Raw genomic sequence first — 26,195 nt, forward strand, 5'->3', positions numbered from 1 at the left:
CATATGTAACTGTTTCTCAGATATTAGAACTCTAATTAGGGCTTGTACTGAGAGCAACCAAAGGGCCAATTAAACTGCAAATTCTTTCAAAGAACTATGCAAATAATTAACCATATAAGGACTTTTGCATAGTCAACAAAAATCATGTGAAAAACTTACCTGTTCGGTAAAACACACTAAATTCATAACTGTATCTCCCTTTCCAGCAGGTACAGCCTCACCATATCTTCACTAATATGATGCACCCTAAGGGATGCATGGAAGTCATTAAGTCACTCAGCCAATTAAAGTGGAGAGCAACTGTGGGGCCAGATTCTGAGAGATATGTTTGTAACCCAGCGAGTAGACAGGGGAAAATCTCAGTTATGACCAAAGAAAATCATAGAATTTCTAGTAAGTCAGGACCTGAGCTGTCTGACATATGCAACATAAACACCCCTTACAGCACAGTATCCCCATCACCTCGATGGGTCATAATAATACTAGGTCCATAGAAGAGAGTGCCCTCTACTGGTGCATCAACATCACTTCCAGCTGCAAATGGAATGCAAAGGACTCATCCAAGCACTAGCACTAAACAGACATGTAAACCTTTATCAAAAATTATCACAACACAACTCACAGTACAAGTTACTTCCACACAGACGGAAAAACCCACACCAACATTGTCTGCAGTGAATGCTCCTATCCATATTCTTAAGCTGCAGTTACAAGAGACATTTATGCCTTCTCCTTGTAATAACATAAATGCCTTAACATTCAAGTAAATACAACTGTTCAAAGAGGTTCACATTGCAAAGGTGCCGGAATGAGAAGGGCTCATTACTGAGAGCAGAGACTCTACCTCACTCAGATCAGTAGTAAACAAAAACGCCTTTGAAGCAAATTTTGGCCTGGTCCCTTTGCTTTCACACTAGGGACTGCCTTTTCAACCAAAAAAAAAAAAAAAAAAAACAGATCAAACTGTGTCAGTCTGTTTCCTAGTCTCAGAGGCAAAAAAGGTTTCACAATTCGGTGTAAAGCCATGTTGACCTGGCATCATTCCAGATCACGTCAAGAAGGTAGTTCAGAATATCTGATTCACACACCGCAGTCATAAAGGCTGTAAGCCTCCTGAGATCATTTTGCATGACGCTGGGTCAGTACTGACTAATACTTAGGCCAAAACTCTTCTGCTATTCACACCAGGACGATGAACCAGAACAATACCAGTTAAACTGTTTTTTTGTTTGTTTGTTTTTTTTTTGCTAGCCAGATTATCAGTGATTAACAATTAATTTAGTTCTGAATGAGGTATCTGCTTATCAAATTAGACGTATCATCAATAATTCTATACTGACCTATGCTTAATATTTTCAAAGCTGCTGGGAACAACCTGTTTTACTGTTGGAGCCTGCTTCTTATTATCATACCTCTCTCCCAGACCAGAGTCTGAAGGTGTATTTCCTAGTCTTTTAAGGCATGAGAACTATTTGTGTTATTCAGTTTAATATCTTTTGCATCGTTCGTATGTTTTTGTCTTTTTTTTTGGCATAGTGTAAGTCTAAGATTTAATATATTGAAAGCAAATCCAGCAACTGGACACAGCTATATAGACAAGCACAGAGCTATGAACATGGGGAAGTCTTTAAATATTTTATCAAAAGTCATAAGTCATTAAAATTTTGTAAGTGATATAAACATTCCATATTCTATGTGCCACATGTTAGATCCAAATATTCAATGGAGACTTATGGAAAACTCTATGGAATTAGAATATTATAGTGTGTGCCTCATTTATAATTTTGTTAAAAGCACTTGTACATACATGGTACCAAATATGTTGTATGACAAAGAACATTTTCATGAAAACCTGCTCAGTACTTTTCCCCTCATTCAGGTAAATGAGACACATTATCCCTGAAAATACTGGCAGTCCTCATTCCATAACAATCTGGTTTACAGAGATCCATACATATGTATCCCTGCAAGCTGCCATTGTTTTACACTCAAAATAACCATTTGAAACACATCCTTCAACATAACCATGAACTAATAAGGAGAGATTCAGGTTTTCTTGAAGTTGAGCTCGACATTGCTCTCCTGTAGGCTAACCCTTCATGTGCTTATTTTAATCCTTTACCAGATAAACTGAATGTTACTTTCAGCGAATCAGATCTGTTTCACACACTTACAACTGTTGTACTACGAACATAAAGTGCAGGGGATGGGAGGGAGGCTGGGACGTGAGAATGAGAGCAAGAAAAGGAGCCAAGGAAAGCAGGGAAGTACAAAAAGGTGTAAAGAAGATTTTATCTGTCTCGTTTACCCATCATCTTTCAGTCGGCGGTTTTTAGTTTGTTGTTGTGCTGAAAACCCGCGAGGGTGAGTTGAGGAAGACTTTATTCAGCTTATCCTTTATGTGGGTGCACTGTCTTTCCTGCGCATCATTGCCAGTCCAAAGACTGTCATTTATCCAAGGATATTTAAATATACAATTATTAATGTTTTAAGAATATTCGACTGAATTCTATTTTTGTCAAACCTTTTAGTAAAAATTTTCATTTCAGAGAAAACAGGGCTCAATTCATAACAATTTGGTTTTCAAGAAACCTTTGGGTCTTCAAAGCAGGGACAGTCTGCAGTTAACTGTATAAACTATTCTTCCACAAGACACATGCAGAAAACTGTATGTTCCTACCATCTGTGGTTTTAATTTTAAAAAAGAGTGAATTAAAATTTATGTGAATTTAAACATACTTATTACGTGACTTTGTCCCTCCGGAGCGAAACCTAAAACTAATCAAATGTGTGAGCTATTGGAGGCTAAGCTTTCCCCAAAAGGTAAGTTTCACAGCTCAGTCCATTTAGTTTTACACCAAAAGACTCTGACTAATGTTCAGCTCTCTCTCTTAGGCTTGTAATAACCGTCACTGAGAATGGATACTTCCCATCTAAGCCTGCATGTCAGTCACTCCATTCAGCTGCTGTTATTCTTCCTTTCCCCGTTAGCTAACTCCATGATTCACTGTTTACAAGCCTTCATAACCTGTACATAGTGCACCTGCTTTATCAGTGAGTGATCACAGTGATGCTGACAGGATATGAAGTGGATCTCCGTGGCATGGTCTGACCCCGCCCCCCCTCTCTCTATAGAACACGCCCATAGTCTGAGAATGGTGACTGAGAAGGCAAAGATGGAGGCTCAGATTCCAGAGGGCCAGCCCTATGCCCTGATTAGGGGGTTGTAGACACAGGTGCCACAGGTGACGGAGACACAGGTGGTCCCGCTATGCCAGTGACAGAGAACAACTCCCCTGCAGCAATGTAGCCAAATGTCACGATGAGAATCACAGCCGCCCGAGATGGGCCTGGCTCCAGCCTGAAAAGCCCCAGATCCCTCTACACATGTACACACGTATTTTCTCCCAGATCCTCTCCTGCAAGAAACCAGGGGTTCAGTCTGACCACAGATTTTGACCACCAGCCATAGGCATCACCATAAATATCCCAGCAGAGGTGAGGCTCTGCAAATAGCACAGCCTATTTTCATCGGCTCTGTCATTGTGGAAAGCCTTCTAAATCAAGCTCATTGATCACACTCTGTAGCACTATGGTAATGTAGAACTGTAATCATGTCTTCTAATTTGGTCACATGGCACACAATCAAAGACTCCTAAATCCCCTTCACAGAAATCCTTACTGCAATTACCAAATTAATTCAAGACAAGGGGAACTCCCTGCTGACTTTGAGCTAAACTAACTGATGCAATTTTAAAAATAAAATGTTGTTTAAGTGAAACAATAAAGAATCAGCTTTAATCTTTATAAAGCACAGCACAGTAGAGTAAAACAATTTATCGCCATGTTCTTCCCAAAACCAAAAATATTTGAATTCTAATTGATTTGAGACCTGTGAATATTGTAAATACTAGTTGCTTTTGCAAGTGCTGCTCATGGATCCATTCCAGCTTTAACCAACAACCAGCCACACCAGAGTTGCGAATGTAACACCAAACATCAGAACCCGGAATTACTGAAAGGTTCCATGCTTCCTCGTCATTAGCAGAACTGAAACTTATCAGAACTGTTGGCAGTGTGATGTCACACAGCACCGAAGCCGGAACGCTTGTCACAGCGCTGAGGAAGGATCCTGGGCTGAGTGTGAGATGTCTGTGTGAGAGAGCTCAGGTTGTCAGCACTCTGGGTTTAGTGCATCTCACATGCACTGCAAAAAAAAAAAACAGAGCTTGACACCTTGACTACGCTGCATTAAAAACAGGAATGACTGCATTATATGCGTAGCGTCCCACATTCTCTCCTCCTGTCCCACACACTGAAGGAAAAGAGAGAGAGAGAGAGAGGGAGAGGGAGCAAGACAGGAGAGGGATAAAAAAGACTTTGATTTAGGCTCTGATTAAAATATTCACCAAGCCTCTAGTGACGATGTGTGCACTGCCCTGAATGTCTAATTAGAAACTGGAAGCAGAGGCTGCCCTAATTATACTCAGCACTGCACACTTTTCCTCTCCCCCTCTCCCTCCTTCCCTCTCTCTGTCTCTTTCTTCATCTCTCTGCCTGGTCCCTCCACCCACTATTAAAAAATTTTTCCCCCGATTTTCCTCTCATCTCAGATTTTTTCAGCGTCTTTTTTTCCCTTTGCCTGTGGCTCTGGGCTCATCTTTAATTTGAGTCAAGTGGCTTCCAGCCAAACGGACTCTGGGCAACCCCACCCACCCCAACACCGCTGTCCTATAAAAAGAAAAGAAAAAAGGGAGGATGTACTGCAGAGGAAAAGCCTCCAGACCTTTTATAGAATCAAAAAGGAGGTTCCTCATCCTGCCAAGCTACCCACTCAACTGGTGTTCCTCTACACGGAGCACACCTGAGCACAGCACCCCAAACAGACCATGATTTGTGCTTGCAGCTTGCACACCTGTGCTGTATGCAGCTCCAGGCAATAGGTGGTCGTAGGCTCTGATGGAGGACCAGTTTTGCTATTTAGCCCATGATGGCTCAGGTTAGAATTGTGTTTGGGGAATCTGGTCCTAGATCAGCACTTACAGGCAACTTCTCTCGCCTCGAGCCTATGTATAGCATTGTCATCCATTTTGTCACCGAGTTTTACAGCACTGAGACTTCCTGTTGTTGTTGGGCAGAACTGTGATAATGGCATGCAATTACAACATTAACAATAAAAGGATAATAAATGACTGACAATGGCAGTAACTGACAATAAAATCACCAAGAGAAGGATGAGCTGAAAAGAGAACCCTCCACTTCAAAGGTTTTTCCTGGTGTATTTCTGGCACAACCCAATTTTAATCAATTTCCCCGGCCCTTAAATCTATGAATGCTTCCATATGTATATCCAGAACGAGCAAAAGGACTGAGAGGGCGGAGTGGATTAGTGGTGAAGCCTCATCTTTGGTATAGGTTAAGAGAATTACTCCCAGAAAGCCTTTTCACTTCATAATGAGCTGACCCACTTCGCACATCAAGCGCCTGTGAAAAAAAGACTTGTTATAATTCCATAATTACACTCCACATTATGATCTGCTACGACGATACTGGTGTAAGGCTCCTCGAAGGCTAAGCCGTGCACACAATTTGTTCCACCCTCGATGCAATTTTGAGAACGGGAAGTTTTCTGATTGTAATTATGATGATTGTGATTATTATTACTCTGATTATTATTATTGTCATTGTTATTGCCATTATCATCAGTTTCCATATGAGCAGGACGCAAACTATTGCTATCTTTTCATTATTATTTTTATTCTGCTTCTGCTACAAAACTACTGCTGTACGCAAACAGCAAAAGACTACCCATTTGAATATACTGTATTAGCATGTGTGCTTGATCAGAGATATTTAAAGATATGTATCTTTCTTCATTAATATCTTTTTAAAAATGCAAAAATCCACAGTAATACAATAACATCAGCAGTCACACAGGAATGGCAAGTGAGTCTGAATGTGTCCAAGCTGTAGCCAATCAGCATGTAACCATGTGATGCCATTATCAGCCAATAGGTAACATCTATAAAAAAATTCAAAACATCATGCCTGATTAACATCATGTCTTAATTATGTATCAGATTTTCTCATATGTATAGAACCATGTGTGTAATATTAAAAGAGACCTGCATGTTTAAGATCCTGTTCACTAGGTAGCTAGCTTGCCAGTCAGCCAGCCAGCTTTCTGACTACCCAACTAACTAATTTTTATGGATAATATAAAAACATAGCTGTAAAATGTTAATAGAGACAAAAAAAAAATACCATTTAATATTATTTTCACTTTTAAATTGGCATTGTGTTCTCTAAATAACTCCCTTGTAAAAACTGTACATCATAATACTGCTTAGGCCTTAGAATCCCTTCCCTAAATCTGCATAAACTGATCCAGCTAATGAAACACAGAGGCCCTGAATTTCCTGCGGGTGAAGTATGCCCTCCATGTGGCACACTATCAGAGGTGTGGCCTCAGTTCACCAACGTAATGCATGACATGCCCATCACCAGCTAACGTGGCTACATCTTATTACCATGCTACATACAGATAAGCCAGAGTTAATTCACAGATAACATCACTTTAACTGTACTGCACTGAACTGAAAATGGGGCTTTAAAATGTTTCCTTCTTCTTTATGCTTCCCTCTTTGTAACATCTAATATCCTGACCAACGAGTATATGCAATGGCATGCTATTTATATTAGCTAGCAAGAAACGACTGATAATTTCTAGCTAATGTTACAGGTTAGTTTTTAAGCAATTAAACTTGCGAGCTGCAGGATCAACATTATTTTAAAACATGGCATAGCTAGGATGTATCTGTCTTGTTTTATTGGACATCTATTTTGATGTGTTGATCTGAGAAGATGACTATTACCATAAAAACATATGATATAAATAATGAATTTGTATCATATGACACAAAAATAAATACATTATTGGTGGAATTAACAAACAGTGTTAACTGCTCCACAGAGGCCTTCCTTGTGATAACTTCCATATAAAGATAAAGAATCCCACAACACATCACATGGACCATGTCTGATTCAATCAACAGTCTAGTAAACATGCCCTGAACAAAACTACACACCTCAGTGTTCACCACAGAATCCAAAGACAACCACTGATTTCCACATGTAAACACAAGGGATCTCCAGAGAGTTGGCGGGAACAAAGCATCTTGGGACACACAAGAATGATTACATGTGAGGATATGTCCTTGCCAGTGGCAAAATATTTTTTTAAGAAGCCAATCATTCTGTAGCCATGCTGAGAGTCATCACAGTCTAGATAGTGAACATCCCAACTTGGGAAGGCGGCAGACAATACGTGTTTTGTGAGTATGATTTGAGTGGCTTCACTGAAGAGAAGTAAACTATTACCTGATGAGCACAATTATCTACCTCTTCCAGTTATTGCACACACTTAGCTGGTTAACATCTGATTGTGATCCGGTCTGTGTCTGGATCACTTGTGCTGTGCTGCTTTGTCTCTCATTGCTCTATGCAGTCTGAGGGAGGCTGAGAGTGAGGATGTGCAACTTGGTTGAACATGTTTGTGATGTGAACCAAAATAACTGGAAGGTACTGTTGCACCTTAAGGTACTTTTTGGATCTAATGCTGAGAGCCTGGACAGCATCTAAGGCAGGGGTGCAGGACAACAAGACAACAAATTCAATTGATAGTAATATATGAACATGACTATTCCAAATGCTATTCCAAAGCCACTACTATGTGTGAACCCAAACCCATTATGTTGGGTGAATGCAGGTATGGGGCTTTTCCCCCTAAGCTTTCACTCCTGTGCTGGTCCCTTTCCTGAACTGTAGGGGGTTAATTGCCACATTTAATGCAAGAGGTTCCTATGCATGCACAGCACGACAAAATAGCCCAGGATAAAAAAAAAGGTCGTAGCCTTGGCAACCTACACAGTCAAAATGGCAGAAACACTGAGGACACGGAAAAGCAAGGGAGCACAGGTGGCAGCTGATGTCAGAGCAGAGGACATACAGAATGCTTTTTTTTTTTTACTCATATGTCAGCTCCCATTGATGAAGCACCCCCAACCCTTTGTCATCTCAACTATTGTCATTTAGCAGATGCTCTTATCCAGAGTGACTTACATAGGTCACAACTTTACCTGTTAGGCATTTACACAGATGGATATTTACTGATGCAATTCTGGGTGAAATACCTCACCCAGGGTTACAGCAGCAGTGCCCAAGCAGGGAATCAAACCTGCGACCTTGCGGTTATGGGCCCTGCTCCTTACCACTATGCTAACCTGCTTCCCTGTTCTGTATTAATTTTTCCTCACCTCAACACCCCAAGTTTGACTCCTCTAGTTTCTTTTGTTTATTTTCTTTCACTGAAACAATTTCAATATTCTCTATGATTTAGCTTAGTCACTTAAATGTCAGAGGTCAGTTTAAATTGAATAGAACAGTCGCAACATGCTCAAAAATGATAGGTCATAAAGAGGTGGGTAGTGATAGAGAAGTGAATATATATGCTTGGTGAAGTTGTTGCACAGTCATTGTGGGTAGGTGGGGCAAATTTGTGTCAGACTACCCAGAAGTGTGGTCAGCAGGATTTTACTTCATATCATTTTTCTTTTGAAGGTCAGTTCACTTTTGTTTTCAGCCTTACTGAAAAAGTTGTCTTATAATATAACGCTATATCCAACAAAACACTGAAACTCCTCTCAAATGCTGCAGTTCTATAGAATGAAAAGTGATTTCACATGCAAATAATGCAGTGTTTCCCATAAAGCCTGGAAAGAAAGAAGGGGGCTATAGGCCACAGCCTGACATGCAAAATGGCATCCACTTGTCACATGACACAGTTGCCACATAGGATTGAGCATTGGATTTTGGAATGCACAGAACACTCCCACCATACGAACAGCCATGGAATTCGACAGGTTTCACTTCTCACAAAGAACTTCTCACCAATCACCAATAACTAATTGTCCACCCTAATGGATTTTTAGCTATTTTTAATAATTTAATAATTAGCATGTTAGCAAAAACAGCATCTTCTCTTACAATGCTGCGCTGATTCACTCATAACTTTGTACAAATCATTGATTGACTGTCAGACCTCAGATGTCTTTTCAAGGCCTCAGATTTTCTGGGTGAAATGGTAGGGCCTCCATAAGAATCGAATTGTAGCATTGGCCAGTAATATGCAAACGAATGCACTTCATTCACTGGTGGGTCAGTGTCAAACATTAAGCCTCCATCCAGTAACCATGTGGCAAATTTGAAAATGAGTAGCTGAAAAACACAGCCGCCATGGCTAATGCCATTTCATGAATTTTCCAGCATTTATCAACATTTCAGATATCATTCTAACATCTTATCACAAACGAAATTTTACACCCATCATCTTTCAGTCCATTAGACTTACCTACAAGTGTCTATGTCAACCAATATGGCTGCCATGACAATTTCAGCAATAATTAAAAAGCCATTGTATTCATTCTTGTATTCTTGCAGCTTTATAATACTAGCAAGTATTGTAGACCTTTATAGGTTGCAAGTGTTCACCAAATGTAACAGCAGGTCAAATGGTGTGGTAGTCCATCAAACTGAAGGAGTTACACATCGCTCATTATTAAGTTGACCATATCTCATGTACAGACGTTTGCCAAATTTGGTGCATACAGACATCGGACCACTCATCAACAGTATGCTTAATTCAAATATGACTCATTGGAAAACATGGCTCCAAAAGGCTGGAGGATTTCCATTTCTCCATGTTAGGCAAAAAAAAAAAAATCTGGACCAACTGACAAGCTGTTTGGCAGGCATGGCTCTTGGGAAGACCTTTATCAAGTTTATTCATTAAAAATTTGTATGTTAAACAATATGGCCACTACAAGCCAATCAATGTTATTGATGCTTAAAAGGCGATTAATGTTAGAATGTTTTCCATACCGCATAATAAAACAGCAGTACTGTTAGCAATTTAAGGGTTGCATGCGCTCACCATATTTTGTCATTTTTGCCAGTGAGTCAAACAGCTCAGAAGCCAATGAAAACGCAGCATACTTCTAGTTGTATTTAATATTAGAAAATATCCAGTTATTTATTACAAGTGCATACACAAATCTGTGCCCTCTGCCCTGTGCCTGTAAATTACTGTGCCCATTGAAGGCTTCCAGGTTTGTTGCTTGTATCTATATTCCTTACAATTATTACTTGATGGACAAAAGGACAAAATTAGAGTATGGAACAAAGTATTACATTTCAACAAAATTTCAGGAAAAAAAGTATTAGATTTTCTCAGATAGAAACTCGTTGAATAGGAGACATAGTGAAAAAGCAGTCATAAACAGGTATAACAGGGAGAAAAAAAAAACAGTTGAAACGGGGACTGTGGTTATCAGAAAGTTACAAGTGTCCAGTAAATCTGAGGCCTTCAATGAGGCTTAAGAGGCAGAGGTGTTCAAAGTAGGGGAAATGCATAACCAGGTAGACACAGCAAAAGGTACTAAAAGAGTGCATGGTTCTTAAGTGTGAGGAAAGTCACTTCAACACTAAGTGCAATACAGTGCAGAAGACAGAAGAGACAGAAGAGGAAGTCTAGTAAAGGATCTTAGGGGACAAGGGAGAGTAGAAAAAAGATGAAGGATGCAGGGCAGAACAGTTAATACAGTGATAAGCAAAAGCAAGAGGTTTTCCGCTGAATCTGAGCAACAAGGGGAGAGAGAGAGAGAGAGACGGGGGAACATGGGAATGGTGCGGCAAGAGAAAACTGAGGAGGATAAAAGTCTAGAATTCTGTTAACCAAAAAGGCTGTGAGGCCTTAGAAAATACACCAGTGGAGAGCAACTTATATAATAAAAGTGAGAAATGTCTACCCTGGAGAAGAATGTATATAATATGTTGATTGGAGGGGCAAGTTCTAAAAGGATTGCACTGTTACTATACTGTTTTGTGTATGTGGGAATACGTTTAATGCACACACACACACACACACAATTCTGAGAGGTCGGGGCATCTGAAGTGACTCTTGGGCAGTTGGAATATACATAACTATATATAGACGTACATGAATACAGTAAAAAAAAAACAGTAAAATGTTAAAGTTATTTTCAGATGTAATCCCAAACCAAATCTCGAATACATTGTTTCAGTTTGTTTGTAACTGATTCTTGACATTTGAAACAACCTGTGACGACTGTGACTGATTCCACCTTTCATCAGATAGGGAGCCATTAGATGTCATTGAATACGTGCTTTCTAGCATTTGAATACAATACGTGCGCCCTTGTTACTTAGAAACGGAAAAAAGGTGTCAGGCATACACTGGACATATAAAAACGCACTCGCGGTTTTATTCATTTGAAATATTATGGAGGCAGCCGCAAGAACTTACAATCAACTACAGCAGAGTCATTACCGACTTGGACGGGCCACTGTAGAGTCGTAATATTGCACAAATACATCAGCTACCGCTGACCAATTAATCTCGCACTTACTCGCACACATAAATGCATGCGCACGATACGGCCACTTAACAAGTCGCACACAACGTGATTGATATCTGTGAATTGATTAAGCGTCAAACTGACACTGGCGCAACCGCCTACACACCCACACCCGGCTGTAAAAAAAAAAAAAAAACACGACTACACAAATCTAGATTCCTGCAGTCAACACTCACGTACGCACCTATGGTGTCAGAGACAAGAAAAAACAGCATGTAAATCTCGGTCATTCTCCCTGTCTCTTTCACCGGCATGCACACCAAGACACAGACAATTGAATGGCACACGGCGGGGAGGGATTTGAGCGTATGCCATGATATTTGAACTATACCTGTTTGTGCCTGCACCGTCTCTGTTTGCAGGTTCAGCCTTTGCGTGGAGGGAATGTGAAAACGTTCGCTGCTGACCCAGCGACCCTCCTGCACAAGGTAGCAACCTCTGTATATTCTTGCCCAGATCCTTGTTGCGTTTTCACAAAATGATGACAAATGTCAGATTCCTTCGGGATGGCGTCTTCAAGTTAGCAAGTCTCTTCATGCAGATTTCAAAGGAAAGCGTCTTTTTTAGAGACGTTGGACCAAAAACGAACGCTACACCAGAGTAAAATAAAAATGAACGTTGGTCTTGAAAAATACCTCTGAATGCAGGCAGTTTTGCAATATCCTCGACCTTCCTATCCTTGCTTCAAATGCTGAGTGAGGATGTACACATACCAAAATTACCGGGGCATGTTGATCAAAATATACAAAACCGGCAAGAGCGCACGAAATGTTGCATATTTTCATTCATGCAATACCCGGTCAAATTATCAGCAGCGTAGATAATTAAGCAGTATGACAAACTGGAAGACCGTTTCTGTGCGAGAGCACAGCACGCTGGCAGAATACGAGACGGAAACACGGAGGAAAACAGCTGCGCCCTTTTCTGAGCCCAAAAACCAAGCCAAAGATCACTGCGTAAAGAAACCTGGAAAAGCTGTTATCTGACGTGTGTTTTAAGATGAAAAATGTCAGAATTCTACAATCTCATTGAAAACATCCGAGAAAATAACATGTGTGTGCGTCTGTATGCCTAGAATAAAGGCAACCGGAGGCCCGCATATGAGCACGCGTGTATTCCTTGGATACATAAACCACATATACATCAGTAGATATGTATATTCTCCTTGCTTCACCACTGTGTCAAATTTACAAAACAAGTGGCCCAGACGGTCAATTTTGAACACCGTCTCTAGTTCCTAAACGCAAAGTAAAAAAAAAAAACAATTATGTGCATTAATATTTCCGTTATTTGAAGCCTTGCTCAAAAGACTTGCTCTGCGACATCAGATTTCCAAACGATTTAAGATGCAGGTTTCAGTTTGGACCGCGTAGCCTATCTTTGAAGCAATGTTTATCTACTTCTCCCTGTAAGGCTGCAATTTCCATTTGAATTAACCTGCCGCCTCTTTTGCATGCACGCTTGTCCAGAAGTCCTCGGCATCCTCAGCACCGAAGCCTATACCAGCCAACGAAAAAAAATATATGAATATATGTGTTCAGCATATATATGATGCCATTTACCCCAGCAAGTCGGAAAAAAAGCTTGATTGTCTGCACGGCTCAGTCATACACACGCATACACACTACACACACACAGCCGCAACTGCGCACGCTTTCAATTACGACCCCCTCTCCCCGTCACACATCTCCCAAACATACTTAAACGCGTACAGTAGAGCAATGCCTGGATCTGCACTCTAAGGACCAAACCAATCCTGTCCCCTCACCCTGTTCGGTATTCCTCAGCCATGCCCTCGACTGTTAACCCTTCCGCTGCTGGACGACTCCTTATTTCCCCTAAAATAAATAATACCCCAAACAACGATCGTTGTCATAAAAAATAATGTAATATTGTTCTAACTTAGACCCGCAACCCTGAATTCTGATGCAAATTTAGGTCGTATCTATCTTATAGCTTCGTAATATATGTTATCCATTCAGTTTTATTCCCGTTTACTGCAATTTTGATACGTGGGCGAGATTTCTAGTTCTCCTAACCAGTATTAATTGGAATTATATGGGGGCAGAATACAAATTTCCAGTTTAATTTCATTTATTAAGCAAACTTTAAATTAAGTGCGGTTTCGAACACACTTCAAACTGGAAAAAACGTGACACCAACAATAAAACAGAGCACAACAAACACACAAACTATCAGGTGCTGTGAGAGAACGTGATATGCAGTTGAGCAAAGTAGGCCTACATCTTAAGTCAGTTACAGATACAGGGGAAAAATAGAATATCATAAGAAATTTGCGCAATTCCATAAACTGAGTTAAGGACAGGTGACAAAATCAAGCTCGTGTATCTGGTTTTCTTAATAGTTGTCAAACGTGTAGGTTTCAAGCGCCTTTCACTGTACGATAGTGCATGACACCTATCGTTCATGGACGGACACGTTGAGCACATAGATCTGTATAACGGAGGAAGCGTTAGCAGACACTCGGTGTTGTGCTATAGGCTTGGCATGACCTTACGAGCCCCTGCCGGACTTAGCGCGGCACCATGGCGTGCAGAGCGAAAACGTCAGTTCTGGCAGTTCGAGGGTTAAAACATCAGGACGGTAATCCACAGATGGCCTTGGTAGAGATTATAAACTGGAGAATGGGGGAATTCGCAGTGTGTTTGTGTTCCAAAACAAAACAAAAAAACAAAAAAAAAAACAGCGACTGGGCAATATGACAGATTACGAGGCGGAGAAGAGACAGAGGGGGCGGTTCTGAGCCGGGTGCTATGTGCATGCGCTGAGGTGCTAAAATGTGTGTACCAGCTGAACACTATCAACGTATTGAAACCATAAATTGTGATACGGAGCTGCAAAAGTGCAATATGTAGTATCGCATGTGAAATGGTATACGTAATTGCTAGGGGCAGAATTGGGGGTGGGTTCAGTTAACATCATTTAAAGTTTCCCGAGCCATTATGGCCGGTGCTACGTGCTGCGAAAACAAATGGATTGAGTGTTTAAGCTTCAGCCCACATTTGGAGCTCCATGCTTTTTTGACCTCGTATTGTGGTCAGAACTTGAACACTATGCCCATGACTTGTCATAAATACGATGTAGACATCCTGATATAAGGAGAAAACTGGGGGTGCACAGAGGTCCGTCGGGGGGTGCAATAGCGCACCCCCATCTATTCCATTATAACGTGAATATTTTGCTGTTGATATCCAATGTTCACTAGTTCAGATGGCCTGGCATGACATCAAGATTTCACGTTTGAATGTTAAAGCTGAAGGAGGCTATTGTATGCTGCATTTGAGTTATGATTCCATTTGAGGATATCAATAATTAATTTACAGATTAATTGTCCAACTATTCTACTATTCTACTCCTCCTAGTCACAAACTGCAGTTCTTCATAGCAGTTCTATTCTTTCTAGTCACAACTGCAATTCTTGATATCAACACTCAGAATAGTCACAACCACAATTCTTGATATCAACACTCCAACCCGTCGCAATTTCAATTCTTGTTATCAGCAACAATGTTACTGTATTAACACATTGATACTGAGTATCAGCATACTGCCGAACATTTCGTGCTGAGTGTGTGTTGCACTGAATTATGGAGCTCTGACTGCATGTACAGCAGCCAGGTTCTTTCACAGTGAGGGGGATCTCCATGTAAGCAGGCTACAGTAAGCTGCGCTGAGGGGGCTATCTGCTTATTGTTGATTACCTTGTTTCAGTAAGATGGATGACGTGCTCTTTTAACACTGTCTTTAGCACCAGCAGCGTTTTGAAACTCTGCAGTTCTGGGACTGCTTGTTGTTTTGCTGAAATGTTTGTTTTCAATGACTTGTCTGTTTACTGTGGTCTAGATTACATTAATTTATCACAATGTCTCTGATATTACTTAGTGGGCTACACCTCCTAGGACTACAGTATGTAGGTTCAGGTTGTTTTTAATTGCCGTGCATATTGTGGGAATGAAAGTATTTAAGCATAACCACCACACTGCAAGTGTAATGAACACAGCTGAATACTGTGCGCACATATCATTAGTGAGTGACAAGCTAAATGTGTTAAAGTTATTCATGTGATTACAGTCAGATATTGTGTTTGTACAAAAAATGTACATTGTCCATAGGTGTTCTGTTCGTTGTATTTTAGAGCAAAAATGTACCCAGTTGTCAAAATAAAGCTGATGAGATGGAAACTTTGGATTGTCAACCAAACAGGGTTTTTATCCAGTTATACAAGACTCATTTGAATATGTTTGATACATTATTCCTTAAGGCAAATATTTAAAATAAATTCCCCTCCCAGAGCAATGGCATTGCATTCCTTTGTACAGTCATGCAGAAACGATGATAAGAGTCAAAAGCTGTCATTTAAATGCTGTGATGTGCAAATTCTGCAATTCTAATAGGGGGCATGCTTGATGACAATGTGACATATTTGTGCTTCAAATGAAGAAATGCTCTGTGATGGATCCCTGGCAAGCCCCACTGACCATATAAAACGCCAAGGCTCATCGACACTTTAAAAATGTCTGAATGAGCTGCGGAGTCCGCTTTGCATGGCTCCTGGTAGGCCCATCGACCCTATAAAACTGGTTGTTGGGGCCTTCTTGCACATTAAGTGCATGTAAATCTCTACTATTAAATTCCATCATTCATTATAAATACTGCTTTTTATCTACATATGACTTAATGGCTGTTGGTGTGTGAATGCCTCGTAACACTCCTTGTTGCCCCCCATCTGTATACCTGGTGGCTTGCTGAGTGCAACTCCTTGCTTATTGAGAGATGTTATGCAAAGCACCTGAGATCAGACACGGCCAATGAACTACCCAGGAACCTGAACTCTGACCTCTCCCACCATCTTACTGCCTTTCTCTGGATACACCATGGCCGTAAATTACGGGGGGGGGGGTTGTAACCCCCCCTAATAATCAAAACCGGCCAATACAGCCCTCCCAAATAATCATATTCATGCAGACCTCTACCCCCCCCCCCCCCCCCCAAATGTTCAACCCAAAGTTATGCCCTTGGGATACACTACAGTGAATTTTAGGGCAACCTATGGGTTTGGGCATCAGCTCAGGCTACAGGGATCTTGTCAGTCTTGCTGGGTCATTTTAAGCCTTAGCAGAATTCCTTCAGTCTTAGTGGGACATTTTCAGATTTGTGGTTTTAAAATCTTTTAATCCTTTAAAAATATTTTTTTTTCCATGAAGTGAATTCTCCCAGAAACGCTGGCTTATTAAGTTAATATTAGCTAGCAAACTACCTTGCAAAAAATGGGGAGATCATATTTCTTTTGAGACTACATTTTAAAGTGTTTTACAAGTCCTATCCAAATCTTTTATTATAGTTTTCTTATTGGTTAATAAATATTACAATTGCATTGTGCAATTTACCTGCAGCAGCTTTTTCTCCTGATGTGATCAAGGGCTTAACTGTCCACCCCAGACAGGTTCTGGCCTGTAATCTCCACTGATCTTAACCACTACCCCTTTACCACTCCCCATCTAAACAACATTGTTAGCACACAAATATCCCTCTACTTTTCCTTCTGCATCCAAATCCCCTCCTTTCTTTCTCCCCCTCTCCCTTCGCCCTTCCTGCTGACAAGTACGCCTTTCTTCTTTTATAAAATGGCTGACATCTGCAAATTCCTTCTTCCCTTACTCCAGGATATTCACCACCTGGATCAGCCCCCTGAAAGCTCAGCATTTCAGATGGTCTCCTTTCCTTTGGCTACCTTCTCTCCACTCTCCTGTACTGACTCCTGCTTTATCCTCCTAACACACACACACCCACCATATGTCAGGAAGGGCCTGACCCCTTCCATGCTCTTCAGTTTAACTCCTGAGATTTTGTGTTTCCTCTCCTTCCACCTCATCTGCTATTTGTTTTTCCTCCACCTGAGTCCAGAAGAAAAGCAAAGAAAAAAATAACACGTGGGCACAATTTTGAGCATGACAGTCCCATTCAATCCTACTGCAGTACCGAGAAGGGACATCTCTACTTTAGACTGACCACCATAGTCTGTGTACTTATACTCATATGATAGCAGTGTGGTGTCATGGAAAGGAGCAGGGCTTGTAACCAAAAGGTTACTGGTTCAAGCCCCTGCTAGAACATTACTGTAGTACTCTTGGGTAAGGTACTAAACCCATGCGTCTGTAAATATCCAGCTGTATAAATGGTTGAAATTTTAACCTTACCTAAGTCGCTCTGGGTAAGAGCATCTGCTAAATGACAATAATGTAATCTAATATGAAAAAGCACCCACATTCAATCTAAGACAAAGCAACTTTGCCACCACAGCTTAACATCATGGCAGAATATCCAGTGTTAGAACATTTACCTGCATCTGTGAATAAAACAAGATAAGTGATCCGTCATGCTTTGGTGATGGATGAGACAGGCTGCCCTCATTGCTGTAAAGCATTTCGAAATTTAACACAGGGCACAAATATAATTCATTGGCATTACTTCAGAGGAACTGATGCCACCTATCTCGCTCGATTTTCCGACATCATTCATATTCCTCTCCTCCGAACACCTGCCAGAGGTCTTTAAATATACCTGACACCAGGTGAATTAGTCTGTGCGTAACCATGACTACCGCTATCTTCGTCAGTGTGTGGTTTGGTATCCACTTCACACCAAGATCTGCTTTTTCTAATAGTGCTATATCTGTTACATTCCTGTTAAACTTTTGTCAATAACCTCAGTTGTGTCTTCCTTATTTTTTGTTTTGAACAATAGTTAATGCCATATTGTTCTAATACACTACAATTTCAGAACCATGTAGGTCAGAACAATGCCTCTGTTTAAGTCAGATTCACAGTTCTGGGGTGATAAAGAAACAGATCTGGTTTTAGGCTACAGTGGCAGCAGCAAGTGGCAAACATGCTTCTTCCTCACGGTTACTCTGACTCAGTGGTGCAATGAAAGAGGATCCTTTAATGCGATGATGATGATGGTGACAGACAGCAACCAAAGCAGAAGAGAATCACACCTACATAAGATCAATACATAGGGCCTCTGTATTTGCAAGACAGGATCCGAATGGCCAGACAGCCAGAGAAGCATCAAACTGACTTTATCGAGGTGTCAGCAGTTAAATAGTGAAGTGTCTGAGCAGCAAAAAAGAAAAAACCCCACTGCTGCCAATGGGTTAAAAGAAAAGAGTCTGATTTCTTAAATTAACACAGGGGACACCTGTAATACTGGCCAGAAAAAATGAAAACTGTCATAGCTGAGTTAATGAATGATTATGGAGAAGAAAATGCAAACATTTAACAGCTTTACACAACCAGATGACAGATGTAGCCATATAATTATGTTGGTAAGCATCTGCATCGTCCCACGGCAAGGGTCTGCAAAGACATATTAAAAACAAGGCAAACAGCTCATAATGAGTCAAAATTGACCTGACGGTCAGGTGCATGTACAGTTACAGTAAAGGGATGTAGATGGAAGTGAAACGGAGTCAGTGAGATCCTGTTTCTGGGCCCGGATGAGGCAGTGCACTTGTTCTGTAATAAGGTGATTGAGCAGGGTGCATGAAAGGCCTCTTTTCAGACTCCTTCTTCCTCTCCTTGTTGAGACAAAGCAGCCCTTTCAGCTGGGACCCCATTTACTCACTGCTGCACACCCATGTGCTGAATGGCCACTCTCTCTCCGTTTTCAGTGGGGCGAGCCCGAGTGGACTGCAGGTGTCTCCGAGCAAAGCCTGCCACAACACTCACAGCCTCCACCAGCAAAGAAATCAGGCAAAATAACCGTGCCATGTTTCATAGGTGAGCCAAAGATGCAAACCCCTGTCCTCAAAGGGCGGGCTCTCAGCAACACCCATGCAGTAGTATATTATGACATCATGATGAAGCTGACCCTGGCCTGTGACATCAGCAGACCTGCTCTCCTCAACCTGCAGCTCCTCACATCTGCTCTGCATTTAAACCCCCGCCCACCTCACCAGCACTGGCCAATAGGATTCATACTCCTCCACAGAAGCCAGGCTTTGCTGCTTATGTACAGTATTTGATCCTTTCTTTGTTTTTTTTCTGACACTGACAAATACGCTTATGATATGAGCGTATGGTAAATACGTTCTCATAAGAGATTATATTGGAATGCAAATCTGTTTTTCTTTGCTACATGGAAGAAACAAGAGATAACCATTTCTTCACAGCCATGATGACTACCGGCTTAAACATCAACATTATAACATTTTCATTGGTGTCTGTAAAATCATTTAATAAATATAACTTTTGATTTGGATGTTGGTTCCTTTCTATCCAGTACACATATAAATTGTTTTAAGTGTATTTTATTTATATACCTTTTTAACCAAAATGCTGTTGTGTATTTAATGTTTTGTATTTCCACAAGAGAATGACCCTACTGAGTGTGGCCACAATTTCACAGCTCTACTATCTTGGTTTCTGCATCAAAGTTGCCAATACCTGTTTTACAATGCAAGGATTCCAAAAAAGGATATTTGTGGAATGTTCAAAACTGACCTTCCAGGGAGAGGACTTTGAGGGACCTCTTGTGGACCAGGCGCCAAACTACATGTAATAAGAAAACAGTCATGCATGAAACCTTCACCGCAAATGCAGACTTGCTTTTTTAATTTTGTTAAAGCTGAGACTCAACAGCATTTCTTGATTGGGTGTTACCTGAAGAAAATGACTTCTAGATGTGGGAGAAAAGAGGGCATCCGATGCCCGTGATTGATATCGATCCCAGCAATCCCATCACACACAAAAATAAAATGCAGTGGAAGCCAACATCCCCAAACCGGAGCCAGATAACAGTGATCTCAGTCTGAGCCTGGGATGGCATCCCTCCGTCTCAGCTCTGGTCTTTGATTGTGATTTGTTGCTTCCACAACAAATCGCAGTAAAAGTTTGATGATGCTCCTCCTTGATGTGTTGTTGGTCTACTATATATTTACACGTGTGAATGTTCCTGCCACACCACTGCAGTGTTGTCATTCTGTAATCTGCCTTGATTTCTATGCTGAGATAAATCTTAATGTCAGAGCACATGTGTTGTGCAGTGGCATTTTATACTAGCCAAAACACTTCTTTGAGTTGAACAAAAGATTGTAGTTAAACTTTTAAACTATACAGTGAAAAACATTTTATGTGGTGATTTTATCAATTGTATATACTGATACTTTTAAATGCTGTGAAAAGCCTGTTGTAAAATTTTGTACCTTTTCATGTTTCAAAAAAATTCTAAATTTGTATGTCCTCATGTGGTTGTTGCCAAATCTTTTTGGCGACCAACGTCCCCACACTATAATTATGAAAGATGGAAAACTAAGGCTTGTACTTATGGTCAGTATTTCATGTAGGCTACTATACTCTTTTGAAAGACCACCATATCCATTTAGCAAGAAAATATAGTAGTCATTTAGTAATATAGTAATGTAGTAGCCATTATAGTAGTAATTCAATGTAATCTGTCAACTGCTTTTTGTCTACTTTGCGTCTTTTGTATGTCAATTGATCATTTGGGAAACAGTACGGCCTACCAAAGGAAAAGTCCATTTCTTATTTTTTGAAACATGTTTTAATATAATTAGAAAAAATAACCATTACCCAGAGCTTTAACAAAAGGGCAGTAGAACAGCAGGATTCTAGAATTCAGAGGTAGCTGATAGCATTCTCATCAACAGCAGACATCTGCTTTGCCGTCCACTGACACTTAGTACTTAAGTATAAAATTAAAATTTTAGCAGATACATAAATCAAAGACTTCTTTTAAAGTCAGACATTCTCAAAATGATCATTTAGTGATTCCAATACATGTACATTAAAAACACAGCCAGCCTCAAAGCAAAATGAGGAGAAATACCAAAAATGGAAATCAAAAAGGAAGTCTGAAAACTAGAGACGAAAAGGAAAGTTCTCTACACAACTGCCCCAAATCAGAACAACTGAAAAAACGTGAACTGGTACTGCATTTAAAATTCAGTCACCATTGTCTCATAATCTAATTTCATAATCTGATCTCTTTATGACAAATGTGTAGCAATGACTTTATCCAGTGTGTAAATATAATTCCTTTTTTAAATAAACAGAGTCCCCTTGATTGATATTTACACGAGCATAATTGTGCACAATATTGAAAAATACTTACTACAATTGGTTTGAGAAAAACACCTTTGGATACGTTTTTAGGAAAAGAATAAAATGGTACCATATTTATGTAGTAGTCACACATGAAAGAAACACAAGGTTTTGTTAGGCTCCGCCTCTTTAACCATCCTTCTCACCTTCTCAGGTCAGTTAAATCCTTTAAAACCTTTGGAGAATACTGCCCGTTTCCAAGGAAAAAGCAGGGCACTGAAGAGCATGTTTTGCTGCTGACAGTGGATCACAGCAGGGGACTGGCACAAGACCTCCATCCCTCTGCTTTCTGACACATCATTCATGTGCTTCCACAAACCCTGCTTGCTCCAACAGCAAAGAGGATCCCTGCCTCTTTGTGTTACCTCCCTTACCTCAAGTGTTATTTACTTGAACAAGGACACAAACTCATTCTGGTGTGAAATTACCTGTTTCTCTCAGGCGTAAGTTAAATGAATAAAAAAAAATCATCCCTCCAGACCAGAAGAATACAAACTCCAAACTCTCAATTATTCTGGGAAAGGTTATCCTGTTGGTACCCACAGGGTGAACATAAACGAGCAAAAAAAAAGTGTGTTGACAATGCTTGCAATGTCTGCTGAGGAAGGTGCTGTAATGATTAACACTTGTATGCTCAACACTGAGGAAAATGTAGCTAGCTAGCTTTCCAATTGGAGCAAAGAATTGGGAAGCCAAGTTTGAAAAGGCAAAACGCTTTGCCATGCAACACTGGTTCCACATGTGGACAGTGACATTTCACGGCATATCAGTTCACTTCAAAGGAGAGCGGATTTTTCTCTCTCTCTCCCTCTCTCTCTGTGCCTTTTGGGGGAAAAGGGAGACAAAACAAGCTTATCTAAAGGAAGTAAGCAAATGCTATTCTTAACTAGTGCCTACTGAAATTAGGAATTGCAGCGATGCCGCCACACTCTTTTGATCGACATAAAAACAATCAATTTTAAACGGATTTGAGTCACGGCACCGAAGAACTTAGCTAGCTAGCTACGCAATTAAGCATGAGGTCAACGACAATACTACTCTGGAATAATAAAAGTATCTATGGCATGTGCTATTAGGTCATATTTTTATTTTAACATTGGTAAAAAGTAGGGAATAAGTAGTTGGAGAAAGTTCAAGGTTGTTCTCCTGTTTTCCTACTTAGTGTAGAGTACAAGGCTACTGCTCTTCCAAGGCCCTGTGATGTGCCAACTGTTCCCACCGTTACCAGCACACCTCCACTCCTCCCCATCACGATGACCGAGAAATGGAACCAGGAGGCCATGACCAAACACTGAAGGACTAGTAACGGGAACAGCATGGCAAATGCGCACACACTGTGAGGTAGTCAGGTTGGTCTGGTCACCTCTCTCAGGGGAGAGGCTTCATAAAAAACACAAATAAAAAACAAAAACAACAGCAGCAGTCCGTCACTGTCAACTGTCAGCTATCTCGGAAGCCATTTTCATCCTGGGTCAACTTTAAACACGGTTCCATCTGCACCAACACAGCACCATGAGAGGATTTAGGAGAGGTGACACGGACGGCTTCTGACCCCCTGGGGGAGGGGGGGGTCACAGGGCACTTAAATCTCTGCCTCATTGATTTCACAGCTCCTTATTTGGACGTGGAAGTGAACCACCTGCTCTCAGGTGGTTCTGACAAGCGCAAGGAAACTCCCCTCTAAAGGCCTGCGGGGAAACGCTAAACGCGATGTCCAACGATGACGTGCGGTTTCCCCCGGCGCCGCCCCCTCACAGCACCAGTTGCGTGATGTCACACTTGTCGCAGCGCTCCTGGGACTGCGGCACCAGCAGGCTGCAGGCGGCGGCCCGCACGTACAGCACGGGCTCGCGGTTGGCCGGCGGCGCGGCGGGCGGGTAGCCCTGGCACACGCTGTGCTGCTCCAGGTCCAGCAGCAGCGCGGCCACCTGCTCCACGTCGGCCAGCCGCGGCGGGTGCTCCTCGTACAGCGGGTGGGTGAGCAGCAGCGGCTGGTCCTGCACGCAGATCTGGTAGAAGAAGCCGGGCTCGATCTGCACCACGGTGTCGGCCATGGTGGACAGCTTGGAGCACTGCAGCAGGTGCAGCCGCGGGCCCTCCACCATCAGCCCCACCCAGTGCGCCGGCAGCACCGTCCGCCGCAGAGATGCCAGGAGACGCATCAGGTCCTGGTCTGCGTCGCCCCCTGCTGGGCTGCTGTCCGCCAGGCTGAAAATCTGAGTGATCTGCCAAGTAAACACACATAGAGCCCGGGGTCAGGAGGGAACGTAATCAAAACTAACCCCTCCCTCGTCTAGACAGCGACCCTGGATGACACGTGACACGAGGCAGGGCTGAACTGTTAGCTCCTTAGCTCCAAGCTAGCATTTTTCCAGCTTCATATCTTCCTAACTTCTGTCTCACTGTCTCCAGCCCTGTATTTCTCTAACTTCAGTCTCCCTACCTCCAGCCCTGTATCTCCCTAACCCATCTCCCTACCTCCAGTCTCCCTTTCTCCAGTGGACAGACTCACCACAGGAGTAACGTCCCGCTCCTCCGGCTCCCCGGTGTCCACCTCCACGATCTCCACATCGTCTCCCAGCACCAGCGGGGCGTCCTCCTTCCCAGCTTTGCTCAGCAGCTCGGGCATGACTCCATACCTCTCTGACAGCTGCGCCTGGTGGTACAGAGCTTCTGTGTCCTGGTAACCACGGGAGAGAGCCAATCACACGCCAGGAATTTGAATTTCACATTACATTACATTACTGTCATTTTGCAGACCTCTTATCCAGAGTGACATATCTGAGTGGCAGTGTAGCATAGTAGTAAGGAGCAGGGCTTATAACTGAAGGATTGCTGGTTTGATTCCCCACTGGAGCACTGCTGCTGTTCCTTTAGGCAAGGTACTTAACCTAGAATTGGCTGAACTATAAATATCCAGCTGTATAAATGGATCACATTTAAAAATTGTAACCTATGTAATTTGCTCTGGATAGGAGTGTCTGCTAAATGATGATACTGTAACGTATCACATGTTAGAATTTCTACCTGTTATCCATTTATACAGCTGAATATTTACTGAGGCAATTCTGGGGAGTTGGGTAATCGAAGGTTAACTAACAAGAGCACAAATCCAAGGTGAAGGATGTTGAAAAAAGGGACCGGGGGGGGGGGGGGGGGGGGGCAATATGACCTGAAGGGTACGGAGCTGCCATCTGCTCGGCTTAGGGGAGCAGAATGCCTCTCCAAACAGGACAAGGCCAATGAAGGGAAAGTGACAGAAATGATGGAGAAGGAGAGCACTGAGGTGGTCACTCACTGGAGGAGAAGGCAGCTGGCCGGCGTTGTGGAGGCTAACAGGGAAAACGGGCATGTTAATGATCTTTAGGTTGCTGCTGTCTGTCTGGAAGCTGTCCTGGAGAGGGAGAACACGACAGGACAGGTCAGCAGCTAGGAGTGGAAAAAATCCGGAGCAGTGGATGGTAACAAACGTGCCACAATATTTTTGATGAACAATTACAAAAACAGGCAAAAGCTGGGTGGTAGGAAAGACACACGATTCCCATAGTACAGCTGTCTTGTGCCACTGCTAGATTTTTAATGCTAGCAGTCTCCTACATGTTCGTCTTCACAACACACAATGCAACAGAGACACAATTCAACACAACACAGTGACACGATTCAATACAACACAAACACACGATTCAACACAATTCAGACAGACAAATCAACATAACATACAGACGTGATTCAACACAACACAGAAACATGATTCCAGCCACAACCGCTACATTGCTCATTTCCACAGCATGCGTCTCAAATCTACAGCCAGGTCATGCTTATGAAACAGGAGTTGAGTTTCTCTCCCGTCTCTGGCCAGTCACAGCTTTTCCTGACCTGCAGAGTGAACGGGTACGTTCTGACGTAGAGCTCCTCAGAGGCCAGTCTGGCATTGCTACTGTCACAGTTCAGGACAGAGTTCACCTACAGGAAAAGAGTTGGGCTGATAAGTCCAACGCTACCTACTTTTCACAGTGTTTTTGTGTGTGTTCTTTGTACTGTCTTCTCTGAAGACTCTTTTTCTTTAAAACCTCATTTCAGGGCTTTTTGTTTTCAAACTATGCAACTGCCACACAGTCAGGTCATTTACCTGTGACATCTCGGCTCTGGAATCTGTGTCAATATCCACTTGGTCCTCCTCCTCGTCCTTGTTTTCCACGTGATAAAGTCCTGGCCTCAGTGTGCCAATGTAGCCTTCCTCGTCCTCATCGTCGGTCAGCTCCATGTCTTCCCAGGACGGCCTGGGTCTCCGGTTCACCTTGCCATAGGTGTACCTGTGCCGGGGAGATCTCTGCCGGCTCTTAGACCTGCCCATCTGGAAGGGCAGCAGGTGCCTCTGTCCAACACAGCCATACCCACACGGTTAGAGTAAGTACCTTTGAATTCTGCACCATCCGAACAGGTACGGTACACCTCATGGCCCAAGAAACCTTTGTGGATGAATCAGTGTCAAGTACATTTAAAAGTAAGTAAGATGCACTAATGAATGCTAGCTTGGGAAGTGTGTTATGCAGTC

The 26,195-nt window shown here is 42.0% G+C and overlaps 2 protein-coding genes across 2 annotated transcripts in view; both read right to left on the bottom strand.

Annotated features, from left to right (window-relative positions):
• The window catches only part of si:ch211-169p10.1 (coiled-coil domain-containing protein 120), a 51,365-nt gene extending 39,438 nt beyond the window's left edge, over positions 1-11,927 (bottom strand). The window contains exon 1 of the mRNA XM_036534411.1: positions 11,827-11,927. The gene's annotated coding sequence lies outside the window, so the exon portion shown is untranslated. The remainder of the gene's footprint in view (positions 1-11,826) is intronic.
• A 10,218-nt stretch (positions 11,928-22,145) lies between these two features.
• Positions 22,146-26,195, bottom strand: part of mbd1a (methyl-CpG binding domain protein 1a) — a 30,269-nt gene continuing 26,219 nt past the window's right edge. Inside the window, exons 14-18 of the mRNA XM_036532730.1 lie at positions 25,770-26,015; positions 25,517-25,603; positions 24,939-25,034; positions 24,153-24,320; positions 22,146-23,865 (exon numbers count right to left, since the gene is read on the bottom strand). Of these exons, the coding sequence (XP_036388623.1) occupies positions 23,392-23,865; positions 24,153-24,320; positions 24,939-25,034; positions 25,517-25,603; positions 25,770-26,015 (1,071 nt within the window). The 3' untranslated portion in view covers positions 22,146-23,391. The remainder of the gene's footprint in view (positions 23,866-24,152; positions 24,321-24,938; positions 25,035-25,516; positions 25,604-25,769; positions 26,016-26,195) is intronic.

Source organism: Megalops cyprinoides, chromosome 7 (assembly GCF_013368585.1).
Source record: "Megalops cyprinoides isolate fMegCyp1 chromosome 7, fMegCyp1.pri, whole genome shotgun sequence".
In the NCBI taxonomy this organism is placed as follows: domain Eukaryota; kingdom Metazoa; phylum Chordata; class Actinopteri; order Elopiformes; family Megalopidae; genus Megalops; species Megalops cyprinoides.